The sequence below is a fragment of the Spermophilus citellus genome (assembly GCF_964194105.1).
Source record: "Spermophilus citellus genome assembly, chromosome: 5".
In the NCBI taxonomy this organism is placed as follows: Eukaryota; Metazoa; Chordata; class Mammalia; order Rodentia; family Sciuridae; genus Spermophilus; species Spermophilus citellus.
Genome location: NC_138186.1, coordinates 76,025,471 through 76,050,398, shown reverse-complemented (window position 1 = coordinate 76,050,398; position 24,928 = coordinate 76,025,471). Strand labels below are relative to the sequence as shown.

The 24,928-nt window shown below is 34.7% G+C and overlaps 1 protein-coding gene across 1 annotated transcript in view; it reads left to right on the top strand.

Annotated features, from left to right (window-relative positions):
- The window catches only part of EYS (eyes shut homolog), a gene marked incomplete at its 5' end in the record, with an annotated part of 1,607,607 nt that overhangs the window by 1,049,019 nt on the left and 533,660 nt on the right, over positions 1-24,928 (top strand). The window contains 1 exon segment of the mRNA XM_081294994.1: positions 16,043-16,155. Within this exon segment, the coding sequence (XP_081151120.1) occupies positions 16,043-16,155 (113 nt within the window).

The window sequence follows — 24,928 nt, the reverse complement described above, 5'->3', positions numbered from 1 at the left end:
CACTGATGCAAATGTCCCAAATGTCCCTGGTCAAATTCTAGGTAGCTCTGAAACCTCATTGACTTGAAAAATTTCTAAAAATAGCCTCACATATTCAATCCTCTAATTTCCTTGTTCTATTTCCCCAGGAATGATGATTATTTGCTTTTAAATTTCAATATTTTGCCCTCAACCCCAAAAGATTTACAGAATTCCCTGTTTGGTTTCTATTAAGTCTCATCTGCCACTTGTACCTTCAAAATTCTCTAAGACAAAATGTCAAGACCAACATTTTCTGTTCCCCTTCTCTCTAGGGTGTTGGTCCCTCAAATTCTTATTTCCTTAACAATTCTTGGTTGCCTGAAAATAGATTTTTGCCTAAATTCTACTCTGTATAGTTATTTTCATAAAAAGTTTAGTCTCCAACCAGTTTCTGTCATTATTAGAAACAGATACTATCACTCTCTTATTCCCCACCCCCTTTTCTTTTTACTGAACTGTATCTGGTTTTTGTTAACATTACATTGCAACAATGCCTATTCCCACAGATACCATATTGGGACTGATTGAATTTGAAAATGTAAATCATCTAGATTAATAGATTGCTTTAAATAGACTTTTTTTTGTAGAAAGTTTGGAGGAAAAAAACACATGAATTAAAATTTCAAGCTTTACTCCATTTCATCTGCGAGATTTCCTGTTAGTGAACAATGTGTTGATAGGGTGACCTAGTGCTTGTCATTGGCATGTGACAAATAAATGTTTATTGAATCAGTGTATAAACTTTAATCTCATCTGTGGAATTAGACTCAGTGAACTTTCTATTTTAAGTCTTAATATAGACTATGTTCATATCCCACAAATATTACAAAATGAACACAATTTAATGAATATATCAAAATAAAATAAAATTGACTGAAGTATCATCATATTTCAAAGACCAATATATTGCTATTTTATACTGTAATTTTACCTGTAAGTTGCTAAAGCCCCTCATGTAGGATATTTATAGAATACCATGTGACTTGGCATCATATACAGTATGATATATCTAATTTATTCACATCTTACATAACAGTTAAACATCTGAAACACTATGTTTTAATATCTAAGTTCACTCATATGTACTTGGTATCAGTACTCCCTACCAATTTCTCTTTATCTTGACCTATTATTTTTCAGTGATCCTGGAATTAGAATGATTTATGAGAAAGTAATAAATAGTTAATAGGCATTTAATAAATATTCATAGCATTGAATTTTCTACTATTTTACTTCCCTTCTTTCTCCTTTAGGACCCACAGGTAATTCATCAAAGTCATTAATTCCTTCACCACAATATAACTCACATTTTTCCTACTTTTCTAGCCACTAGAAAGTATAGGAAAATCATCAGTACTATATTGCCCTATCAACTTTTAGTTGCTTCACTCAATTTAAAATGGGTAATGATGAAATTTGGTCATAATATCAATAAATATACTAATAGAGGAATTAATTACATTTGAGGAATAATAAATATACCAGTAAAGAACATTTAGACTGAGAAATATATGGAATTCAGGTAAAAGTGAATCCATCATAGAAGAGCAATAAACTTTCAGTATAATAATGGAGATACTTTAAATTAAAAGAGAAGTGGGGTCGGGCTCCAAATTCCTTAATAGGACACCCATAGCCCAAGAGTTAACAACCAGAATAAACAAATGGGACTTACTTAAACTAAAAAGTTTTTTCTCAGCAAGAGAAACAATAAAAGAGGTAAATAGAGAGCCTACATCCTGGGAACAAATCTTTACCCCCCACACCTCTGATAGAGCCCTAATATCCAGAATGTACAAAGAACTCAAAAAATTAAATAATAAGATAACAAATAACCCAATTAACAAATGGGCCAAGGACCTCAACAGACACTTCTCAGAGGAGGACATACAATCAATCAACAAGTTCATGAAAAAATGCTCACCATCTCTAGCAATCAGAGAAATGCAAATCAAAACCACCCTAAGATACCATCTCACTCCAGTAAGATTGGCAGCCATTATGAAGTCAAACAACAACAAGTGTTGGCGGGGATGTGGGGAAAAAGGTACACTTGTACACTGCTGGTGGGGCTGCAAAATGGTGAGGCCAATTTGGAAAGCAGTATGGAGATTCCTGGGAAAGCTGGGAATGGAACCACCATTTGACCCAGCTATTGCACTTCTCGGACTATTCCCTGAGGACCTTAAAAGAGCGCACTATAGGGATACGGCTGCATCAATGATTATAGCGGCACAATTCACAATAGCTAGACTGTGGAACCAACCTAGATGCCCTTCAATAGATGAATGGATAAAGAAAATGTGGCATCTATACACAATGGAATATTATGCAGCACTAAGAAATGACAAAATCATAGAATTTGCAGGGAAATGGATGGCATTAGAGCAGATTATGCTAAGTGAAGCTAGCCAAGCCCTAAAAAACAAATGCCAAATGTCTGCTTTGATATAAAGAGAACAACTAAGAACAGAACAGGAAGGAAGAGCATGTGGAAAAGACTACAGATAACAAAGACGAATGGGGGGAGAGAAACGGAGAGAGAAGGGAAAGCATATGGAAATGGTAGGAGACCTTCAAGGATACATAAAATTACAAGAGGCTATGAGGGGCAAGGGGGAGGGAAAAAAAAGGGAGAGAATTGAACAACAGCAGGGGAGATAGAGAGGGAAGATGGGAGGGGAGGGGAGGGGAGGGGTGATAGTAGGGGTTAGGAAAGGTAGCAGAATACAACAGACACTAATATGGCATTATGTAAAAATGTGAATATGTAACAGATGTGATTCTGCAATCTATATTTGGGGTGAAAATGGGAGTTCAAAACACAATTTGAGTCTAATGTATGAAAGATGATATATCATGAGCTATGTAATGCTTTAAATAATCAATAAAAAATTAAAAAAAAAATAAAAAAAATAAATTAAAAGAGAAAAAGTTAATCAGTATTCATAGTATTTTAATTGTTGAAGGATTTCTCTTCTGCAACATTTGGGGGATAATTAGAGCATAAGCACTAAGTCAATAAAAATATGTGAAATTGAATAATTAGTATACAAAAGGATGAACATGCTACTTAGAAAATTATTCTGGTGTCAGAATAATTTGATTACAGTATCAGATCATCTGAACAGGTGATCCAAGGTAATAGTAAGAGGCTGTACTAGGAACTGTTTGTTCTGTGTTCTAAGCCATGCAGAATTTTTTTTAAGAGCATATGGGTTTTCTGTGAGTAGTTGGTATTATACTATCATTGCTACCATTAATAATTAGAATATTGAAATAAATATTTGGGAAAACATGCAAAAATAACAATGTCATGTTCCATGTGAAATAAAAACAAGCATTAAGCTGAGGTGTATAATCAGATAAAAATCAATCAAATCAAAAAATGCCAAGGAAGACTGGAGATATAGCTTAGTTGGTATAGTGCTTGTCACATGCATAAGGCCCTGGGTACAATCCCCAGAACCACACAAAAAAAAAAAGTCAAGAAAAATAGTCATTAAATCCATTATTTTAAAATTGCCTACATACTGAAAGAAAACATGAATTTAAAAACCAGAAAAAAATAAAACAGTAAAATAAGAATCAAGCGTAAAAGAATGAACAAAATTCAACAATTAAAAAGAAAAAACTTCTAAATAATATCTGAACTGTAATATATAATAATATATAATACATAATAATAATCCCCAATGTATTTTTTAATATTCATTCATTTATTTATTTTAATTAGTTATACATGACAGCAGAATACATTTTGATTTGTTGTACACAAATGGAGCACAACTTTTCAGTATGTTGTTTTAACAACAGATCATACACTGCAAAAGAAAAGATCAATGAACTTGAATGCAAAGGAATAGAAGATAGTTACAATGAAAGAGAGAAAAAAGATGAAAACAGACTCAGTAACGTGTAAGACAACAATAGGGGTCAGAATATGAGTAATTGGAGTTCCAAAAAGTGCAGAGAGAAAGAGGGTCAAAAGAAAATATTTGAAAAAATAATGACGAAAAATAAATGGATTTAATGAAAAATATTTTATATACCAAATAATCTCAATAAAATTTGATAAAAACAAAATATCACTAACTTCTCATCAGAAACAGGCCAGAAGATAATGAAATAATATCTTTCAAGTATCAAAAGAAAATTATTTTAAATGCAAATAAACAATCTTTCTATACAAAACTGGATTCAACAGTATATCCCTAAAAGTAATACAAATTAATGGCATTTGCTGTCCAAATAAGTATACCCAACCTGAAGCAGTATGCTTCCAGAGGCATGTAGTACAAGAACTCCTCCTTGGGCTGGGGATGTGGCTCAAGCGGTAGCACGCTCGCCTGGCATGCGTGCGGCCCGGGTTCGATCCTCAGCACCACATACCAACAAAGATGTTATGTCCACCGAGAACTAAAAAATAAATATTAAAAAATTCTCTAATTCTCTCTCTCTCTCCTCTTTCACTCTCTCTAAAAAAAAAAAAAAAAAAAAAAAAAAAAAAAAAAAAAAAGAACTCCTCCTTGGGTAACACGAAATTGGCACTACATAAAAACTAAGAATTGCACAAGAGAATGGAGACTACCAGGATTCAGTTGAAACACAACAATGAGGAAAACTTAGAGAAGTAAACATCACAGTAGCAACAGCTGGGCGGGGGGGCGGGGGGGACTGAAGCAGTAAATAACTGGACTCTTTTAAGAAGATATGTGTATACCAGAGATTGCTGTACACATTCCTTCATATTTGAGGTCTTCAGGGTTTAGGTTAATCCATGATTCAAGTGAATGTTTGAGAATAGCACCTTTATTCAAAAAAGATCTCACATGTGTTACATGCATGTGTGAAAATGTCAAAAAGAATCCTCTTATCCTACACAATCAGTATATGCTAATTATTACAATAAAAATTGCCCAGTAGTATTGTTAATATGGAGCCTTGTTACTACAGTATAGATTATTATCTCCTGACATTGAATTTCTGTACAGGAGTGAAAGCAAAAGCTATCAAAGGCCAGAGATAGAGTTAAATATTCTTTTATTAATAGAGAAGTAGGAAAAAATGGGACCATACTCAACATGTATTTAGAAATTTGAGATATTACAAGTTGGAAATGAAAATAACAAAAATTCTGTTGTTAATACTGCTCAATACCCTGAATTATTATTTTTTTGTTGCTGTGATATAATTCACTACACTTGTCATTTTATGTTGTTGAGAAATAACTGAGTCATTATTTTATTATTTGTGTTGGATTTTAAAAGGACTTTACTTGAGTAACCATAGAAGGTCATGTGAGTACAATTTTTTTTCCCCATTGAATTGACAATAACATTCAATGATGCCATTTCTATGATCCAGGGGAGGTGATTTTCCATTCTTTCTTGTGCTTAAAAATCAATACGTTATAACTTATCATATCGATTATGTATGTTTTGCTTCTATTCTTTCACTTTTAAGAATATGGTCCTGGAAGCCTTGACTGACCAGATTACTATAAATTAACTAAATTCAAGGAAATGTTTTCATACACTAAAAATTACCTAAGAAGCACATGCTTCAAGTGTTTCAAGTTTAGTATTCAGGCTCAGTGTTTCTGGGTTTGAGTTTCACTTACTTTTTACAAAACTAAATTTCAGTATTTCAAGTGAAAAAGACAACATGGGAATTTCTTTGGAGGCCAAATAATACATCCTGAACAAGACTGCCAGAAGTTAATATGTGAGAGAACTGGAGAATTTTCAGGCTATTAAAACATGAGAAATGTAGGAATTTTGAATTCCCTCAAATTTAAAGGCTAATGGCTATGGAAAATTTTTTTTGCCACTTTTCAAAAGTCAAGGTGAGAGGGGATCCAACATGGCCGCCGGCGAGGAAGCAGCGATTCCAATGTCTCCACATTAACGGGATCAGAAAGACCCATTGGAACAGCGGCAGTCTACCTACTGAGGAACTTCTAGCAAAATTCCGTTAAGAGGGGACCTGCCGGGAATTGGTAGGTTTATTAGAAGTGTCAGTTTGTCCCAGACAAGTGGATCTTGGCCAGCCACGCGGGCGCGGAGGTCCAGTCCCGGAGCCACCAGCTTCTGCAAGCGGCTGGCGGCCCAGAGCGGCGCAGCCCACCCGAACCTGCAGACGGTACCCGCCATCCCACCATCCCGGGGAGGCCCTGCTCTCGCTCTGCGAACGGCCACCACGCCTGCCAGGCTCGTAGCCACGCGCCCGCAGATGGCCGGCTCTACAGGCGGCCCCCCGGCGGGTGCAGAGGTACAATCCCGCGGCCACCAGCCGCTTCAGAAAGCGGCCGGCGGCCCCGAGCGGCGCGGCCCGCCAGAACCCACAGACGGCACCTGCCATCAAGCCGTCCCGGATCTTAGCCATGCGGCCGCAGCTGCCCGGCTCTATAGGCAGCCCCTGGCGGCCCAGCGCAGCGAGAAGTGTCCCTGCCTGGCCCAACAGACAGCCCATGCCCTCCTGGCTCTACTAACAGCCCCGCCCACCCGGCGAACGGCTCCCCCCCCCAGATAGCGTGAAGGGAATCTAACCAACCCTTTACGAAATAGCGAACTAGGAACTAAAACCAGAGATTGTGTCAGACCAGAGACAAGCCAGTTCCACCCCTCCCTTCGGACACTCCGGCAAGGAGACAGGGGCCCGCCATAGCAGAGAGGGGAAGTCACCAAAGTTCAGCCAAAGAGATTCCTTCCCAGCGGAATCTACTTTAGCAGGTGTGTGACTCCCACCCACACCAGATACAAACAACTGGGAAACTTCAAAATCTCTCCATGGGCGTGACCGTAAGGGCCAAAGGACTCTCGACCCCCAACTCCCCCTACTGCCAGTGACGAGGGCGTGACTGTAGGGGCAGAGGGAAGCAGAGAAGACTCCCCACCCCCAAATCCCCCAAACGCGAACTGAGAGGGTGTGACGGTAGGGGCGGAGGGAAACAGAGGACACTCCAGACCCCAACTCCTCCTACCACCAGCAGTGTGGTTGTGACTGTAGGGGCTGAGGGAAGTAGAGGGGATTCTCGACCCCCAACTCCTATTACCACCAGCAGCGACACCAATGGTCTCAGCTGCCAGATTCCGAAGGTGTGCCCACCAAAGGGGTCCAGAAAAATTAAACAATTGACTCCCAGACCACAGCTCCACAGCACTGGGGCTTAGATGAATGACAGCGAGAGTGCTCAGTACTTAGGGAAATAGAGCACTCGGTAGGGCTGAAAGTGTAACCAAATCCTTGGGGAACTGCCACCGGTGAGCAGGACCTGGCTGGCTGGCAGGAGGAAGGGGAGGAGAGGCCGTAGAAGTGAAACGGCTCTGGACCAACAGGATTGAGAGACTCCCAGGAACCGCTTTATAGGGATTGCTGTTGACACATTGAGGGTAAAACTTAGCACGGAGGGCACAGCTTTGCCTACGGGAAGAGAAGAAAATGGATCTCTAAGACCTAATTTTATTTCCTATTTCATTTTAATTTTTTCTCTCCCTTTTCCCTCTCTCTCACCCCTTCCAAGTTTTACTGCTCTTTCCATTCTCCTCTATGCTATCTATCTCCCTCTCCTTCTTTCTTTTCAAGAGCACCTACCTTCCCCTTCCCCCCAACTTTCATCCCAAGTATTACGTCCTCCATTTTGAGTAACTGTCTAAATACAAATAGGTGTGTGCCCTCCCCTCGCACCTGCAAGGTAGCCGGACCTGCAACCCACCAGCAGGTCAGGCCCAGCAACCTGGGAGTGGCAGAGCCGCCCCACGCGCCTGCAAGGTAGGCGCACCTGCTACCAACCAGCAGAACAGGCCCAGCGGCCTGCCGATGTGGTAGGCACAGTGCCCCAATTGGAGGAGGAGCAGAGTCCCTGCCCGCGCCTGCGTGGGAGACTTTGCAACTATACAAGAGTAATACAAATATATAGGGGGAAAATTCAACAACACAACAGTCTCAGTAAACAGAAAGAAACGCGAACAGTATGAAGAGACAAGGAAAGAAAGGACCACAAGCAATGCAGGTCAACTCAACCTTAGAAGAGGTAATATCTGCAGCAGATGGAATGTCAGATAAAGAATTCAGGAGATACATGCTTCAGATGATCTGGAGTCTCAAGGAAGACATTAGACAGCAAAATCAGACAATGAAAGATCTCTTCAACAATGAAATACATAAACAAATCCAGGAAGCAAAAGATCAACTATACAGGGAGATAGAGGTTATAAAAAACAAACAAACAGAAATCCTAGAAAGGCAGGAAGCAATAAACCAACTTAAAAACTCAATTGAGAATACTACCAGCAGAGTAGAACACTTAGAAGATAGAACATCAGACAATGAAGACAAAGTATTCCAACTTGAAAAGAACATAGACAGCTCAGCAAGACTGTTAAGAAACCATGAGCAGAACATCCAAGAAATATGGGATAACATTAAAAGACCAAACTTAAGAGTCATTGGGATACAGGAAGGCACAGAGCTCCAAACCAAAGGAATGAGCAATCTATTCAATGAAATAATTTGAGAAAACTTCCCAGACTTGAAGAACGAGACAGAATCCCAAATCCTAGAAGCCTACAGGACGCCGAATGTGCATAATCATAAGAGATCCACACCTAGACACATTATAATGAAGATGCCCAACATACAGAATAAGGAGAGAATTTTAAAAGCTACAAGAGAAAGGAAACAGATTACATTTAGGGGTAAACCAATCAGGATAACAGCTGATCTCTCAACACAGACTTTGAAAGCTAGAAGATCCTGGAATAACATATTTCAAACACTGAAAGAAAATGGGTTCCAACCAAGAATTGTGTATCCAGCAAAATTAAGCTTCAAGATGGAAGATGAAATTAAAACCTTCCACGATAAACAAAAGTTAAAAGAATTTACAGCTAGAAAACCATCTCTCCAAATAATCCTCAGCAAAACATTACAGGAAGAGGAAATGGAAAATAACAATGAAAACCAACAGTGGGAGGTAGGACAGTAAAGGGGGAAAAATAATCAAAGAGGAAAACAAACCATATTCAGTAACATAAATAAACAAATATGGCTGGAAGGATAACTCATATCTCAATAATAACCCTAAATGTTAATGGCTTAAACTCACCAATTAAGAGACACAGTCTAGTAGAATGGATCACAAAACATGACCCAACAATATGCTGCCTACAGGAGACGCATTTGATAGGAAAAGACATACATAGACTGAAGGTGAAAGGTTGGGAAAAATCATACCACTCATATGGACTTCGGAAACAAGCAGGAGTGTTCATACTCATATCAAATAAAATAGATTTCAAGCCAAAGTTAATCAAAAGGGATAAAGAGGGACACTACATACTGCTCAAGGGAACCATACACCAACAAGACATAACAATCATAAATATATATGCCCCAAACAATGGTGCAGCTATGTTCATCAAACAAACTCTTCTCAAGTTCAAGAGTCTAATAGACCACCATACAATAATCATGGGAGACTTCAACACACCTCTCTCACCACTGGACAGATCTTCCAAACAAAAGTTGAATAAGGAAACTATAGAACTCAATAACACAATTAACAACCTAGACTTAATTGACATATATAGAATATACCACCCAACATCAAGTAGTTACACTTTTTTCTCAGCAGCACATGGATCCTTCTGAAAAATAGATCATATATTATGTCACAGGGCAACTCTTAGACAATATAAAGGAGTAGAGATAATACCATGCATCTTATCTGACCATAATGGAATGAAACTGAAAATCAACGATAAAAGAAGGAAGGAAAAATTATGCATCACTTGGAGAATGAACAATAGGTTACTGAATGATAAATGGGTTATAGAAGACATTAAGGAGGAAATTAAAAAATTCTTAGAGATAAATGAAAACACAGACACAACATATCGGAATCTATGGGACACATTGAAAGCAGTTCTAAGAGGAAAATTCATTGCATGGAGTTCATTCCTTAAAAAAAGAAAAAACCAACAAATAAATGATCTCATACTTCATCTCAAAATCCTAGAAAAAGAAGAGCAAAACAACAGCAAAAGAAGTAGAAGGCAAGAAATAATTAAAATCAGAGCTGAAATTAATGAAATCCGAAACAAAAGAAACAATTGAAAAAATTGATAAAACTAAAAGTTGGTTCTTTGAAAAAATAAATAAGATCAACAGACCCTTAGCCATGCTAATGAAGAGAAGAAGAGAGAGAACTCAAATTACTAGCATACAGGATGAAAAAGGCAATATCACAACAGACACTTCAGAAATACAGAAGATAATCAGAAATTATTTTGAATCCTTATACTCCAATAAAATAGAAGATAGTGAAGGCATCGATAAATTTCTTAAGTCATATGATCTGCCCAGATTGAGACAGGAGGATATAGACAACCTAAACAGACCAATATCAATTGAGGAAATAGAAGAAACCATCAAAAGATTACCAACTAAGAAAAGCCCAGAACCGGATGGGTATACAGCAGAGTTTTACAAAACCTATAAAGAGGAACTAATACCAATACTTTTCAAGCTATTTCAGGAAATAGAAAAAGAGGGAGAACTTCCAAATTCATTCTACGAGGCCAACATCACCCTGATTCCTAAACCAGACAAAGACACTTCAAAGAAAGAAAACTAGAGACCTATATCTCTAATGAACCTAGACGCAAAAATCCTCAATAAAATTCTAGCGAATCGGATACAAAATCATATCAAAAAAATTGTACACCATGATCAAGTAGGATTCATCCCTGGGATGCAAGGCTGATTCAATATACGGAAATCAATAAATGTTATCCACCACATCAATAGACTTAAAAATAAGAACCATATGATCATCTCGATAGATGCGGAAAAAGCATTCAACAAAGTACAGCATCCCTTTTTGTTCAAAACTCTCGAAAAAATAGGGATAACAGGAACATACCTCAACATTGTAAAAGCAATCTACGCTAAGCCCCAGGCTAGCATCATTCTGAATGGAGAAAAATTGAAGGCATTCCCTCTAAAATCTGGAACAAGACAGGGATGACCTCTCTCACCACTTCTGTTCAACATAGTTCTCGAAACACTGGCCAGAACAATTAGACAGACGAAAGAAATTAAAGGCATAAAAATAGGAAAAGAAGAACTTAAATTATCACTATTTGCAGATGACATGATTCTATACCTAGCAGACCCAAAAGGATCTACAAAGAAACTATTAGAGCTAATAAATGAATTCAGCAAAGTGGCAGGATATAAAATCAACACGCATAAATCAAAGGCATTCCTGTATATCAGCGACAAACCCTCTGAAATGGAAATGAGGACAACGACTCCATTCACAATATCCTCAAAAATAATAAAATACTTGGGAATCAACCTAACAAAAGAGGTAAAAGACTTATACAATGAAAACTACAGAACCCTAAAGAGAGAAATTGAAAAAGATCTTAGAAGATGGAAAAATATACCCTGTTCATGGATAGGCAGAACTAACATCATCAAAATGGCGATATTACAAAAAGTTCTCTATAGGTTTAATGCAAAGCCAATCAAAATCCAAATGGCATTTCTTGTAGAAATAGAGAAAGCAATCATGAAATTCATATGGAAAAATAAAAGACCCAGAATAGCAAAAACAATGCTAAGCAGGAAGTGTGAATCAGGTGGTATAGCGATACCAGACTTCAAACTATACTACAGAGCAATAGTAACAAAAAAAGCATGGTATTGGTACCAAAACAGGCGGGTGGACCAATGGTACAGAATAGAGGACACAGAAACCAACCCACAAAACTACAACTTTCTTATATTTGATAAAGTGGCTAAAAGCATGCAATGGAGGAAGGATAGCATCTTCAACAAATGGTGCTGGGAAAACTGGAAATCCATATGCAACAAAATGAAACTGAGGGCTAGGGATGTGGCTCAAACGGTAGCGCGCTCGCCTGGCATGCGTGCGGCCTGGGTTCGATCCTCAGCACCACATACCAGCAAAGATGTTGTTTCCGCCGAGAACTAAAAAATAAATATTAAAAATTCTCTCTCTCTCTCTCCTCTCTCACTCTCTCTTTAAAAAAAAAAATGAAACTGAATCCCTTTCTCTCGCCATGCACAAAAGTTAACTCAAAATGGATCAAGGAGCTTGATATCAAACCAGAGACAAGGCATTTTATAGAAGAAAAAGTTGGCTACGACCTACACACTGTGGGGTCGGGCTCCAAATTCCTCAATAGGACACCCATAGCGCAAGAGTTAACAACTAGAATCAACAAATGGGACTTACTTAAACTAAAAAGTTTTTTCTCAGCAAAAGAAACAATAAGAGAGGTAAATAGGGAGCCTACATCATGGGAACAAATCTTTACTCCTCACACTTCAGATAGAGCCCTAATATCCAGAGTATATAAAGAACTCAAAAAATTAGACAATAAGATAACAAATAACCCAATCAACAAATGGGCCAAGGACCTAAACAGACACTTCTCAGAGGAGGACATACAATCAATCTACAAGTACATGAAAAAATGCTCACCATCTCTAGAAGTCAGAGAAATGCAAATCAAAACCACCCTAAGATATCATCTCACTCCAGTAAGATTGGCAGCCATTATGAAGTCAAACAACAACAAGTGCTGGCGAGGATGTGGGGAAAAGGGTACACTTGTACATTGTTGGTGGGACTGCAAATTGGTGCAACCAATTTGGAAAGCAGTATGGAGATTTCTTGGAAAGCTGGGAATGGAACCACCATTTGATCCAGCTATTCCCCTTCTGGGTCTATTCCCTAAAGACCTAAAAACAGCATGCTACAGGGACAGTGCTACATTGATGTTCGTAGCAGTACAATTCACAATAGCAAGACTGTGGAAGCAACCTAGATGCTCTTCAATAGATGAATGGATAAAAAAAAAATGTGGCATTTATACACAATGGAGTATTACTCTGCATTAAAAAATGACAAAATTATAGAATCTGGAGGGAAATGGATGGCATTAGAGCAGATTATGCTAAGTGAAGCTAGCCAATCCCTAAAAAACAAATGCCAAATGTCTTCTTTGATATAAGGAGAGTAACTAAGAACAGAGTAGGGAAGAAGAGCATGAGAAGATGACTAACATTAAACAGGGATGAGAGGTGGGAGGGACAGGGAGAGAGAAGGGAAACTGCTTGGAAATGGAAGGAGACCCTTAGGGTTATACAAAATTACATACAAGAGGAAGTGAGGGGACAGGGAAAAATAATACAAGGGGGAGAAATGAATTACAGTAGAGGGGGTAGAGAGAGAAGAGGGGAGGGAAGGGGAGGGGAGGGGGGATAGTAGAGGATAGAAAAGGCAGCAGAATACAACAGACATGAGTATGTCAATATGTAAATCAGTGGAAGTGTAACTGATGTGACTCTGCAATCTGTATACGGGGTAAAAATTGGAGTTCATAACCCACTTGAATCAAAGTGTGAAATATGATATATCAAGAACTATGTAATGTTTTGAACAACCAATTAAAAAAAAGTCAAGGTGAATAAATTAATATTTATTTTTAATCATATGTAAATGAAATTGAATAATAGAATTCTAAGTATTTCAATATTGTAATCATGGATTCATTTGCATTTTAGGGCACTTTTTTATATCTCTCTGATAGTTTTATATTTATTTAAAAAGCTGAAACTTTCTTCTTTGCCTGATGCTCATAAATAACAAGGATTTTAATGAATAGTGAAAATTATCTACTTAAATATGCACATATTTTAGGCTATTGCTGTTCTATGTTAAAATAAAATTCAAACATTCATAATAATACTATCATTAAAAGCATTTTGTGACCATTAAACTAAATGTTTTTTTTAATTAGTAAACTGTAATAATTTCCATTTGTGATGTTTTAGGAGAGGAAAACACAAACTTCATTTTAAAAAGCAGATTTATTCATAATCTTTATGGTTAAAAGGAAAAGTTAAACTTTAAAATAAAAAATTATTACTCAACCCCACAAAAAACTTTTAGCCAACAATTGCAAATTTTAAGAACCAAATGTTTCTGTTTTGCTTGTTATCAACTTGATTTCTGTAAACAACTTACTACATGAAATTTTGCGTTTTTTTCCTAGTTTAGTCATTTTGACATTTGACAGAGCATTTCTACTCTAGAGGGTTTGCAGACATTTGAGCCTATATCTGGAAGACCAAAAAAATCGGACTTATAAAATTGAGAATATTAAGTAAATAAATAAAATGTATTCATCCCAAATTTTCTAAACAAGACAAAGGCTTCATTCTATTATTTATATATTTATAATATTACACTTGATGAGAAATGAAGTCCTAATAATGCACAAAGCATATATATTTAATTCAAAAATCAAGTTAAACACTTTATTTTCAAACATATTAGTTTAGTGTTTGCCCTCGTCATAATTTGGTCCATCTTAACTTGAAATTTTTAATAATATACAGAGCACATCAGAAACTAAAATAAATACTCATTTTAACTCTATTCTGAGTCATGCCTCTTTTAATTTGTCTTTTTCACATAAATATGCATTGACTTGTAATTACTTGTATAATGTTTATGTTCACAATGAATACAATGGAAAACCATGTCTATTCATCTTTACAAGGTTATTATCATCAACTAAAATGAATGCTTTCCAGTGTCCTTATTTTCTTTGTGCTCTTGGCCTTCCAGAATCCTCTAATATTATTTTTTTGTCCCAATTATTCCTAAAGAATAAAGTTCATACAAGGAAACAGGAATCACAAATATTTTGTGTCTTTCTCTGTGCTTCCATTGGCTCCTGTAAGAGTAATTCATGATGTTTTGATGGCTGGAAACAGGAAAAAAAATCACTGGTTTCTGAAAGAATGAAGGACAAGGAACAGAGTGAAAATTATGGGAGACTTGTCATGTCATACCTTGATAAGAAAAATGAGTGTATCAGCTTTTCTTCTCTATTTTTCATTGATAATTCACTGTATATATGAGACTTTTTCTTTATCCTAATATTAGTGACTTTGTGCTGTCATACAGTTCTAAAATGTATAAACTCCTAGTAAATACTGGCTAACAATGTGGTATTATTCCATAGTAATTTTGAAGCATACTTTATTTTGAATATTTGAGGTCTACATGATGTTTTGATGCATAGTGGATGTAAATGGTTAACTGAACATCCAACATCACACGCAGTTACCCTTTTTGTGTGTGTAAGTGCAGCTAAAATCTGTTCCTTTAGCAAAAGTCCTGAATACAATATGATATTATTAACCATAGTCCTCCTGTTCATTAGCTCTCTAGACTCTATTCTGCTACTCTTATGTCCTTTTTCCTACATCAACCCCTTTCTTTCCCTTCCCCGCTCAACCATTCCTCTTGTAACCAAAGATTTATTCTCTGAATTTGACATTAAAAAAAAAAAAGAATCCACATGTGAAATCATGTAAAATTTTTCTTTTTGTGTCTGGCTTATTTCACTTTTTATAATATCCCACAAGTTTATTCATGTTGTAGCAAAAGTTAGAAACTTCATCTTTTTAAGGCTCAACAATATCTTAGTTGTGTGCGTGCGTGCGTGCGTGTGTGTGTGTGTGTGTGTGTGTGTGACTTATTATTCATTCACCCAGGTTCACTGAAACATTATTCACAATAACCAAGATATGGAAAATCTTCTACTAATATTTTGGTTGACTTTTTTACTTTCTTTTTTGCCCTCCTGGGAGTTGAACTCAGGGCTACTGTCCCATTGAGCTACATCCCAAGCCCTTTATTTATGTATATTTATTTATTATTTTGAGATAAGGTCTCAAATAAGGCTGGTCTCAAATCCTATCTCAGCCTTCTGACTGCTGGGCTTATAGGCACACCGTGCCCAGTTTGGGTTAATATTTATAGATTTGAATTACTGAACTACCAATATGTTGAATAGATCATTTCAGCCCTGAGATCCAATTTCACATTCTGACCAGTTTGCAGTAAAAACAATACATTAAAGATTATTATTTTAATTCTTTCTCTTGCTCTTTCTGTCTCTCTCAGATTTCTGGACCAGTTGAAAATTTTATTGGCTGCATACAAGTTGTGGAAATCAATAACCAGGGAACTTTCATTCCATCCAAGGCAGTGAAAAAAAATCACGTTGAGAACTGCAGGTAAAACCTCACTAGTGATTTTCAAATGATTTATTTTAGAGTGATCCCACTAAAAGGTACCATTTCTAATTGACATTATCTGATCAGAACTGGAATATATTTCCTTTCTTTTGTTTTCCTTTATCCAGTATCTTACAGACTGTAGAATTTTTAAAATAATTCCCAGTGAAGATGGATCACTTGTTCATGATAGGTGTCCACTTTGTACTGAATAAGATGCTTCATATTGACAAACAAATTATCAGTGTGTTGTGGTTAGAAAACATCTACCAGAGCTACTTTTAATAATGAACAGTCCAACATGCAGAATATTTTTTAGAATGATAAAATGATACTTTTCTCCAAAATATATATCTCAAAAGTTGCCTTTGTGCTTCAATTTTCATTACTTGTATCATATTCCTTATAAACAGTTGGAAGCTGGAGTGAACTAAAGAGCACATTTGAGAACGAATCAGGCATTAATGCATTAATGAAGTAGACAGAATATTACTTTTCCCTGATAGTTAAGAGCAAAAGGTCATTTCTGTAGGTTTGTGTTTATTGGAAAAGGTACCATTTTCAATGGAAATTATCTGACTACATAGAGTGGGTAATTATCAGGCCATGAGAAATTTGCATACATGAGTATATTAAAATGATATAATGGGATACTGGGTGCCTTTTGACTATTTTGTTTTTATTTGTTTTTAATCAAATAAAACATAATAGTTGGGCTGGGGTTGTGCTTCAGTGGGCAGAGCACTTGCCTCACATATGTGAGGCATTGGGTTCTATCCTCAGCACCACATAGAAATAAACAAACAAAATTAAGATTTGTGTCCATCTATAACTAAAAAAAAAGAAACAATAGTTTACACTATAAACGGGATGATCCTGGCAATTTTAATACAATCAGATACTTGTAAATTCTTATATTTTACCATTTTGTTTCCAATTTTCTATGGAAAACATGTTTTTGATATTTTATTAGCATTCCCTAACATTGACTAAACTCTCACTTTCTTTGTTCCCTGCCTTCTCTGTCAAATGCTATGATATATATATTCATCTTGCATAACTGGAATTTTGCGCCTATTGAACAGCAACACCCCACTTTTCCTTCCCTTTGGCCCCGGAAACCACCCCTCTACTCTGTTTCTATGAGCATGACTATTTTTACATTCCTCATATAAGTGGGGTTAATGCAGCATTTGTTTTTCTGTTTCCAGCTTACTTCACTTGGCACAGTGTCATCCAGATTCATCCATGTTTTAGCATATGTCGGAATTCCCTTCCTTTAGAGGTCTATAGTATTCTACTGTGTGCATAAACCACATTGTCCTCATCCATTTTTCAGTGTACACTTGGGTTGTTTTCACATTTTAACTATTGTGAATGACATTGTTTTTGAACATAGATGTTCAAATATCTCTTCATGATCTTACTTTATGGTTTGGGGTAGACTGGAGTGGAATTGCTCTATCATATAATAATTCTGTGTTTAGTTATATAAACAATAGCCATACTGCTTTCCACAGTAGCTTTACCATTTTATAATCCCACCAATAATGCACAAGTGTTCCAACCTCTCATCCTTATCAACTCTTTTTTTATAGTAACTATTTTAATGGTGATGAAGTAGAAAATCTTAGTTGGAATTTCCCTAATGATTTGTAATATTAATCATCTTTTCGCATATATATTGGCTGCCCATAAATCTTCTTTTGAGAAAGGTTTAGTAAAGCCTTTAATTTATTTTTCCAATCAGGCAGTTTGTATTTTGTCAAGTTTTAAGAGTTCACTGTATATTCTGGTTAGTAATACCATATCCTAGATATATGATTAAATATTTTCTTTTATTTCGTATGGTATATTTTTACTCTATTGATAATAAATTTTGCTGTACATTTTTTAAAATTTTCACAAAGTCCAGTTTGTGATTTCATTCTTGTCATTATTACCTCTAATGATTGGTGTCATATCCAAGAAATCACTGTCAAGTTCAATGTTGTGAAGTTTTTGCTCCATGTTTACATCTAAGAGCTTTATGGTTTTAAGACTTACACTTAGGTCTTTCATCTCTATTGAATTAAGAGACCCACTTCATTCTTTTGTAGTTTTTCCAGCACTATTTGTTTAAAAGACTGCTATTTTCCCCCATTTAATGATCTCAGCACTCTTTTCAAAAATCATACATGCAAACGTTTATTTCTCAGCTCTCTATTATCCTGTACTGAACTACATTGGCCTTTATTCCATTACCAAAATATTTTAATTATTAAAGCACTGTAGTATGGTTTGAAATCAGAAAGTATGAGACATGCATCTATATTTTTCAAGACTGTCTTGGTTGTTCAATCTCTAGTGATTCCATGTGAATTTGAGGAGTTGTTTTCTGTTTCTGAAGAAAGATCATTGTGCTTTTGCTAATTGCATTGAATCTGTGGGTCACTTTGAATAGGATTAATAGCTTTATAATATTAGGTCTTCCAATTCATGAATGTGAGATGTGGTTTCACTTATATTATTTTCAATTTCTCATCAATATTCTGTAATTTTATTGTATAAAACTGCAACTTCCTTGGTTAATTTTTTAGTAATTTATTTGTTTTGGTGCTATTATAGATAGAATATTTTTATCATTGCCTTTACATGTTGTTTATTCTAGTATACAGAAATGCAACTGTGTATTTTGTATTCTGCTATTTGGCTAATATTTCTAGTCTCTGTGTTTGTGAGTATGTGTGTGATTGAGAGATCCTTGATATTTCCTATACATAAAATTATATTACCTATGAAAGAAATTATTTCACTTCTTCCTTTTTGATCTGTATGCCCTTTATTCTTTTTCTTGACTAGTAATTTTGGCTAGAACTTCCAGTACTGTGTTGAAGAAAAGTGGTGAAAGCAAGTATTTTGCCTTGTTCCTGATCTTAACAGAAAAGCTTTCAAACTTCCACCATTGAGTATATGGTTTATGTACATTATATCATGTTGTGGCAGTTTCCTTCCTTCCTAGTTTGTTGAGTGTTCTCATCATGAAAGTATGATGAATTTTATCAAATGATGGATCATGTGGGTTTTTCTTCATTTCATCAATGTGGTGGATTACACTGATCAACTTTTATATGTTGAAACATCCTCTCATACAAAGAATGAACTGTATGTGATCATCCTGTATAATCTTTCAATATGCTCCTGAATTTAGTTAGCTAGTATTTTGTTGAGAATATTTACATGAGTGTTCATAAGAGATTTGGGGTTATAGTTTTTTTACAGTATCTTTGCTTTGTTTTGGTAATCTAGATAATTCTAGCCTCATAGAATGAGTTCAGAAGTGTTTACTTTGGTTCAATATTTTGGAAAAACTGTCAGAATGATTGGAATTATTTTTTAATTTTGTTAAAAATCACTAATGAAGCCATCAAGTCCAAGATTTCTTTTTCTTGATGTTTTGGGAAGATATTTTTCTACTGATACAATTACCTTACTAGTTATATGTAGTTCTATTTAGAGTTTCTAGTTCTTCATGATTTAGTCTTGGTAGATTTTGTGTTTCTACAATTTTGTCCATGTCTCCTACGTTATCCAATTTTTTGGTATATGATAATTTTTCGTATACTTAATAATTCTTTTTATTTATTTAGTATGATATATGTGAGCCACATGCCCAGCTCTTTTAAATTTTATTTAGAAACAGGGATTCACTAAGTTGCTGGGGCTGGCTTTGAATTTGCAATCCTCCTTCCTCAGCCTCCTGAGCCACTGGGATTATAGGCATGAGTCATTGTGCCAGGCTGTAGTATGTTCTTTGTATGGTTGTTAAGTCTAGTTGCTTTATTGTGTTAAGAACTCTTGTTTTCTTTCTTGGTTGCTCTATCCACTTTTGAGGGTAGAATATTGTAGTCTCCAACCACTACTGCAGAATTGTCTGTTATCTCCCTTCAATTCTATCAGTTTTTGCTTCATATACTTTGATGAGCTGTCATTATCTAAGTGTTTGTAACCATTTTATCTTCCTGATACATTGAAATTTTTAATACTATATAATGTCCTATTTGTTTATTATTCTCTTTTGATTTGAAGTATATTTTGTTTGACATTAAAATAGCAACTCCTGCTTCCTTTCAGTTACTATTTGCATGGAGTCACATCTTCCATTGTTTGCTTTCAAACTATTTGTATATTTGGACCTAAAAAGAATCTTATAGGGAGTATATATTTGGAGCTAGTGATTTTAGCCATTTTTCTAATCTCTTACTTTTGACTGCAGAGTTTGTTCCATTAATTTTAAGTTACAGATAAAGAGGAACTTGCTTTTGTTGTTTTGCTGTCTGCTTTTTATAACTAATGGGGATTTTACCCCTGCTTTCTTCTACTACTGCCTTCTTCTGTGTTCAGTTGATTCTTAGTGATATATTTAAATGCCTTTTCAGTTTCCATACTTATATATTAGTTATATATTCTGTGGCAATTTTCTTTGAAGTTCCCATGGGAATTACACTGAATAATGTTAAGTTATGATAATCTAATTTGAAATGATGCCATCTTAACATCAATGTCAATTACATTAAAAAATATTTGCTCCTATTCCAACTCTGTCCCCACACTTTTCAATTGCTTGATGTCACAAAATCATATATTGTGACAAAATCATATGTGTATATATATATATATATATATATATATATATATATATGCAAAATCACATATATATGTGTATGTGTTATGTGCCCTAGCATAAGCCAGCAAAAAAACAGTAAATTTTGAAATGCATAAGACTCTTAAATTATGCAGAAAACAAAATTACAAACCAAAATTATGTTTTTTAATTTACTGTTCTCCTAAATCACATAGAACTTACCAATTATTGCTAAAATAGTATGTGTTTTAATCATTTCCCAGGTATTTATACTTATTGACAACTTTATTTCTTCATAAGGCTTCCAATTAATAATTTGTATCATTTCATTTCATTCTGCAAGATTTTCTTGTCCATTTGTCTCAGGGTGGATCTAGTAGAAATAAATTCCCTTGGATTTTGTTTGTCTAGGAATTCTTAATTTCTCTGTAACTCTTTTATTTTTTTTGGGGGGGGGTGCGGGGATTGAACTTAGGGGCACTCAGCTACTGAGCCACATCCCGGACCTACTTTGTATTTTATTTAGAGACAAGGTCTCACTGAGTTGCTTAGTGCCTCACTATTGTGAGGCTGGCTTTGAACTGGTGATCCTCCTGCCTCAGCCTTCCGAGCTGCTGGAATTACAGGTGTGTACTGCTGTACCTGGCTTCTCTGTAACTCTTGAAAGAATATTTCGCTAGATACAGGGTTCTTGGTTCACAGCTACTTTTTCTTTTCTTTCAGCTCTTTGAATATAGTGACGTATAGACTTCTAGTCTTCAAAATTTCTGATGAAAATTGATTCAGATTAATCAAAACAAGCTTCAATTTAATGCTCAAACCAACAGAAAATTATAAGCTTTTTATAGACTACTGTGTTCCAAAATATGTACATCAGACAGAGTCTGCCAGCGTAATTGCTGTCTAGGTGGGGAATCGGATTCCTAATGCTCCCTAATCTACCCTCCCCACCTTTATTACTTCATATAAGATAAAATAAACTCATCATATGTTAACCTAAATGAAATAAAGCAGCATACTCTTTGAAAAACAACTTTACTAGAACTAAGAAATAAAAATGATAATTAGAATGATATTATTTTTTGTATTTGCAAATATCTTTACTGACTGGTTTAATGAAAACAGCCAGAATATGTGCTTGTGCACTCATTCATTCATTCCAATAATTGTTTTATTGAAGTCTATTGGCCTCACAACAGATATATTTTTCAAAAAGGAATATTTTAATAGCTGCTTTAGATAATTGGAAGTACTCTTTTTAGATATTATACTAAAATTTGAGAAGTAAAAGATTATTAAAAATTAGTTGCAATGTAGAATATAAAACCCAATCAATGAGCACTTTGTAGCTAATAAACTAAAATCTATTGTTCTATATTGAATTTTGAATTGATTTTTACCAATATACAATTTTGTGCTATCAATATATTGGTTCCTTTGACTTATTCAGCTATTCTGAATGTCAAAAAATGTCAATATAAAATATCCAATAATAGTATTTGTTAATATTCCCCAAAAATCTCATTATAAAAGTACTAAGTATTATAAATCTTTCAAGCTCCCAATGGTAGATAATTAGATAAAATTCTAATTTTTCTTGAAAATTCAATCTATTATTGGCAACAAAGACTCTTAGATGTTTTCCTTGAAGTTACAGACTTGTTTTGTTTTTGAGAGAATGTCTAATACCTAAAATTGCATAATGGTATTTTGAATAATAGTTGTTCTTACAGTTAAAATCATGTTCCATAAAAAGAAATAGTTTGTTCATCTCATAACAAATAATTATTCAAGTGCTTCTCCATGAAACAATGATCATACTTTGTCATCCAGGAGAAATATTTTATGCATATTTCCCTTTTCATAAAGACACTATTAAAAGGCATATGATTCATAAGTTATGACTGAACAAAATGACTCATTTTACCAATTTTTCAAGTACATTCTATTTTTTCCCTCATTGCCACATTCTTAAGAAAAAGTAGTATTTTTACGTAAATGATAATAGTATACCTGCTAATGCAATTAAGTACCATTATTTTTATTCAAGCAAAATCATCAATAGTTTTATTCACCATTACCCTTCTACAATCAGTACAAGTGCAAACATAGTAAAAAAGTCAAAAAAATTCTTAGCATTCTTATTAGAAATATTTGACCCTCACAAACCATTTAATGGAAAGTTGTAGTGGTCTCCAGACTGTACTATGAGAATTGTTGTTCTCTACTAATTTGTCTGTTGACTGTCTATTTACTTGATTATTAAAGAAAACTCCATTAGCACAGATGGTGTCTTCATACTGGTAGACTAAATGCAAAGCAGGATTTTATCACAGGAATGTAGCCTACCACTGGATACGCAAACTAAGTTAGTACTAGACCTAATCATAAACTCATAAAGAAAAATAAATACCCCCCAAATTTTTACATCTGACTTGATGCTCATTTAACCAGTATTTCTAGTTTCTTGTCCCCATTTATTTTTCAAAGAGCATTATACTGATGATATAAAAAAAATTCAAAACCAACTTTCAACATTGCACTGGCAAAGAAACCGATTCATCTATTCTAGTATTTTGATTAATGAATAATAATTTTATCTTTCTAAATAACAAATCTATTCACCTTGGATTAATTCTTATATCCTATCAAAATTTGATCTCCTCTGTGTTTTAAATTTACAAGATGGAATACAACTCAGACACAGGAACTTTATCAGCATGCATTGTCTTATTTCTGGTGCCCCAAATGTGAAAAATTGATTTTTTTTCTTCATGCAAAATAACTATTGCTAAAGTATGACATCAAAAACAGCTGATTGGTTCTTCCATCATTAGATTTCAGCTCTCACATGTGAGCTAATGACTCTTTGTATACCTTTGTTAGAAAGAGTAGAACATTGGAACATCAGATGGCAGAGAAATAAAATTATAGTTTAATAATTAGTCTAAAGAGTGATAAAGATGCTGTAACACTTAAAAGTCAATGAAAAGAATGAGATGTATCTCTGTTTCAATATAAATAGATCTTAAAACATACTGTTTATTAAAAAAAGATGACTATAAGCAGGATACTATTTATGTACATTTTAAAGCCAGCTTACATCCAATCACATTACTCATTATTACATCTCCTCAAAGTACTCCTTGTATTAGTAAATACTCTGTATTACTTGTTACTTTACCGTGCAATCTCTTTTGAATTATCAGAATTTCTGAAGAAGTTTATGTAATAGTGGAAAGGAGTATTCGAGTAGGAGACAATGATTCAGAAACAAAAGAAAGAAAGCACCACAGATCTCTTTCTACATTTAAACTTTTCTTTTCACTAATTATTTCAAAAGACCATTATTATCTTTAAACTAGAAATTATTTGCTTTACAGAAGGGATTAAGTTATAAAGTATATAATGTGCTGTTTTAAATTTGTGACAAAGATCTAGACGCCCTTTTTAAAAAAAATGTTTTATTTAATTTATTTATTTTTACATGGTGCTGAGAATCGAACCCAGGCCTTACACATGACAGGCAAGTGCTCTACTACTGAGCCACAATCCCAGCCCCTAGATGCCCTAGTTTTAAGTCAATATTTGTTCCTAATGTTTTATTAATAAAATACAGTTTTCCCTAGTAATACATCAACATAATTTGCTTCTTAAAATATTACCTATTTTTTTCTTGTAGATAATATGGATTTTTAAAACATAATTTAAGCAAAACTTGATTATTTGGAAATAGTAATCTCCCATTGGTCATTTTATATATTTAGGTAATTTTAATAAAATAAAATTTAAAATGAAATTATTGAAGAGCATTAGATGAATTAGAATTTTTCTATGTATTTTAGATATTTCTATGTGCTATAACATTGATATATTTTGGTGTCCTAAATGCATGGTTATTCATTAACGGTTTAAGATGATAGAAAAGATCTTAAATTGCAATTTAATAATAATTTTATATTTGTACATTTATAACTCACGAGGGCATGACTTTTAACCTGCATTTATCTCATATGTAGTAACTCTGTTTTTAATATGTTTGCTTCAACATGCATGCCTGTGGTAACAGACAACTTATTGTTTGTTTCTTTCTTTTATTTGTTCTTTTTAGATATACATTAGGCTGAGTGCATTTTGACATATTATACA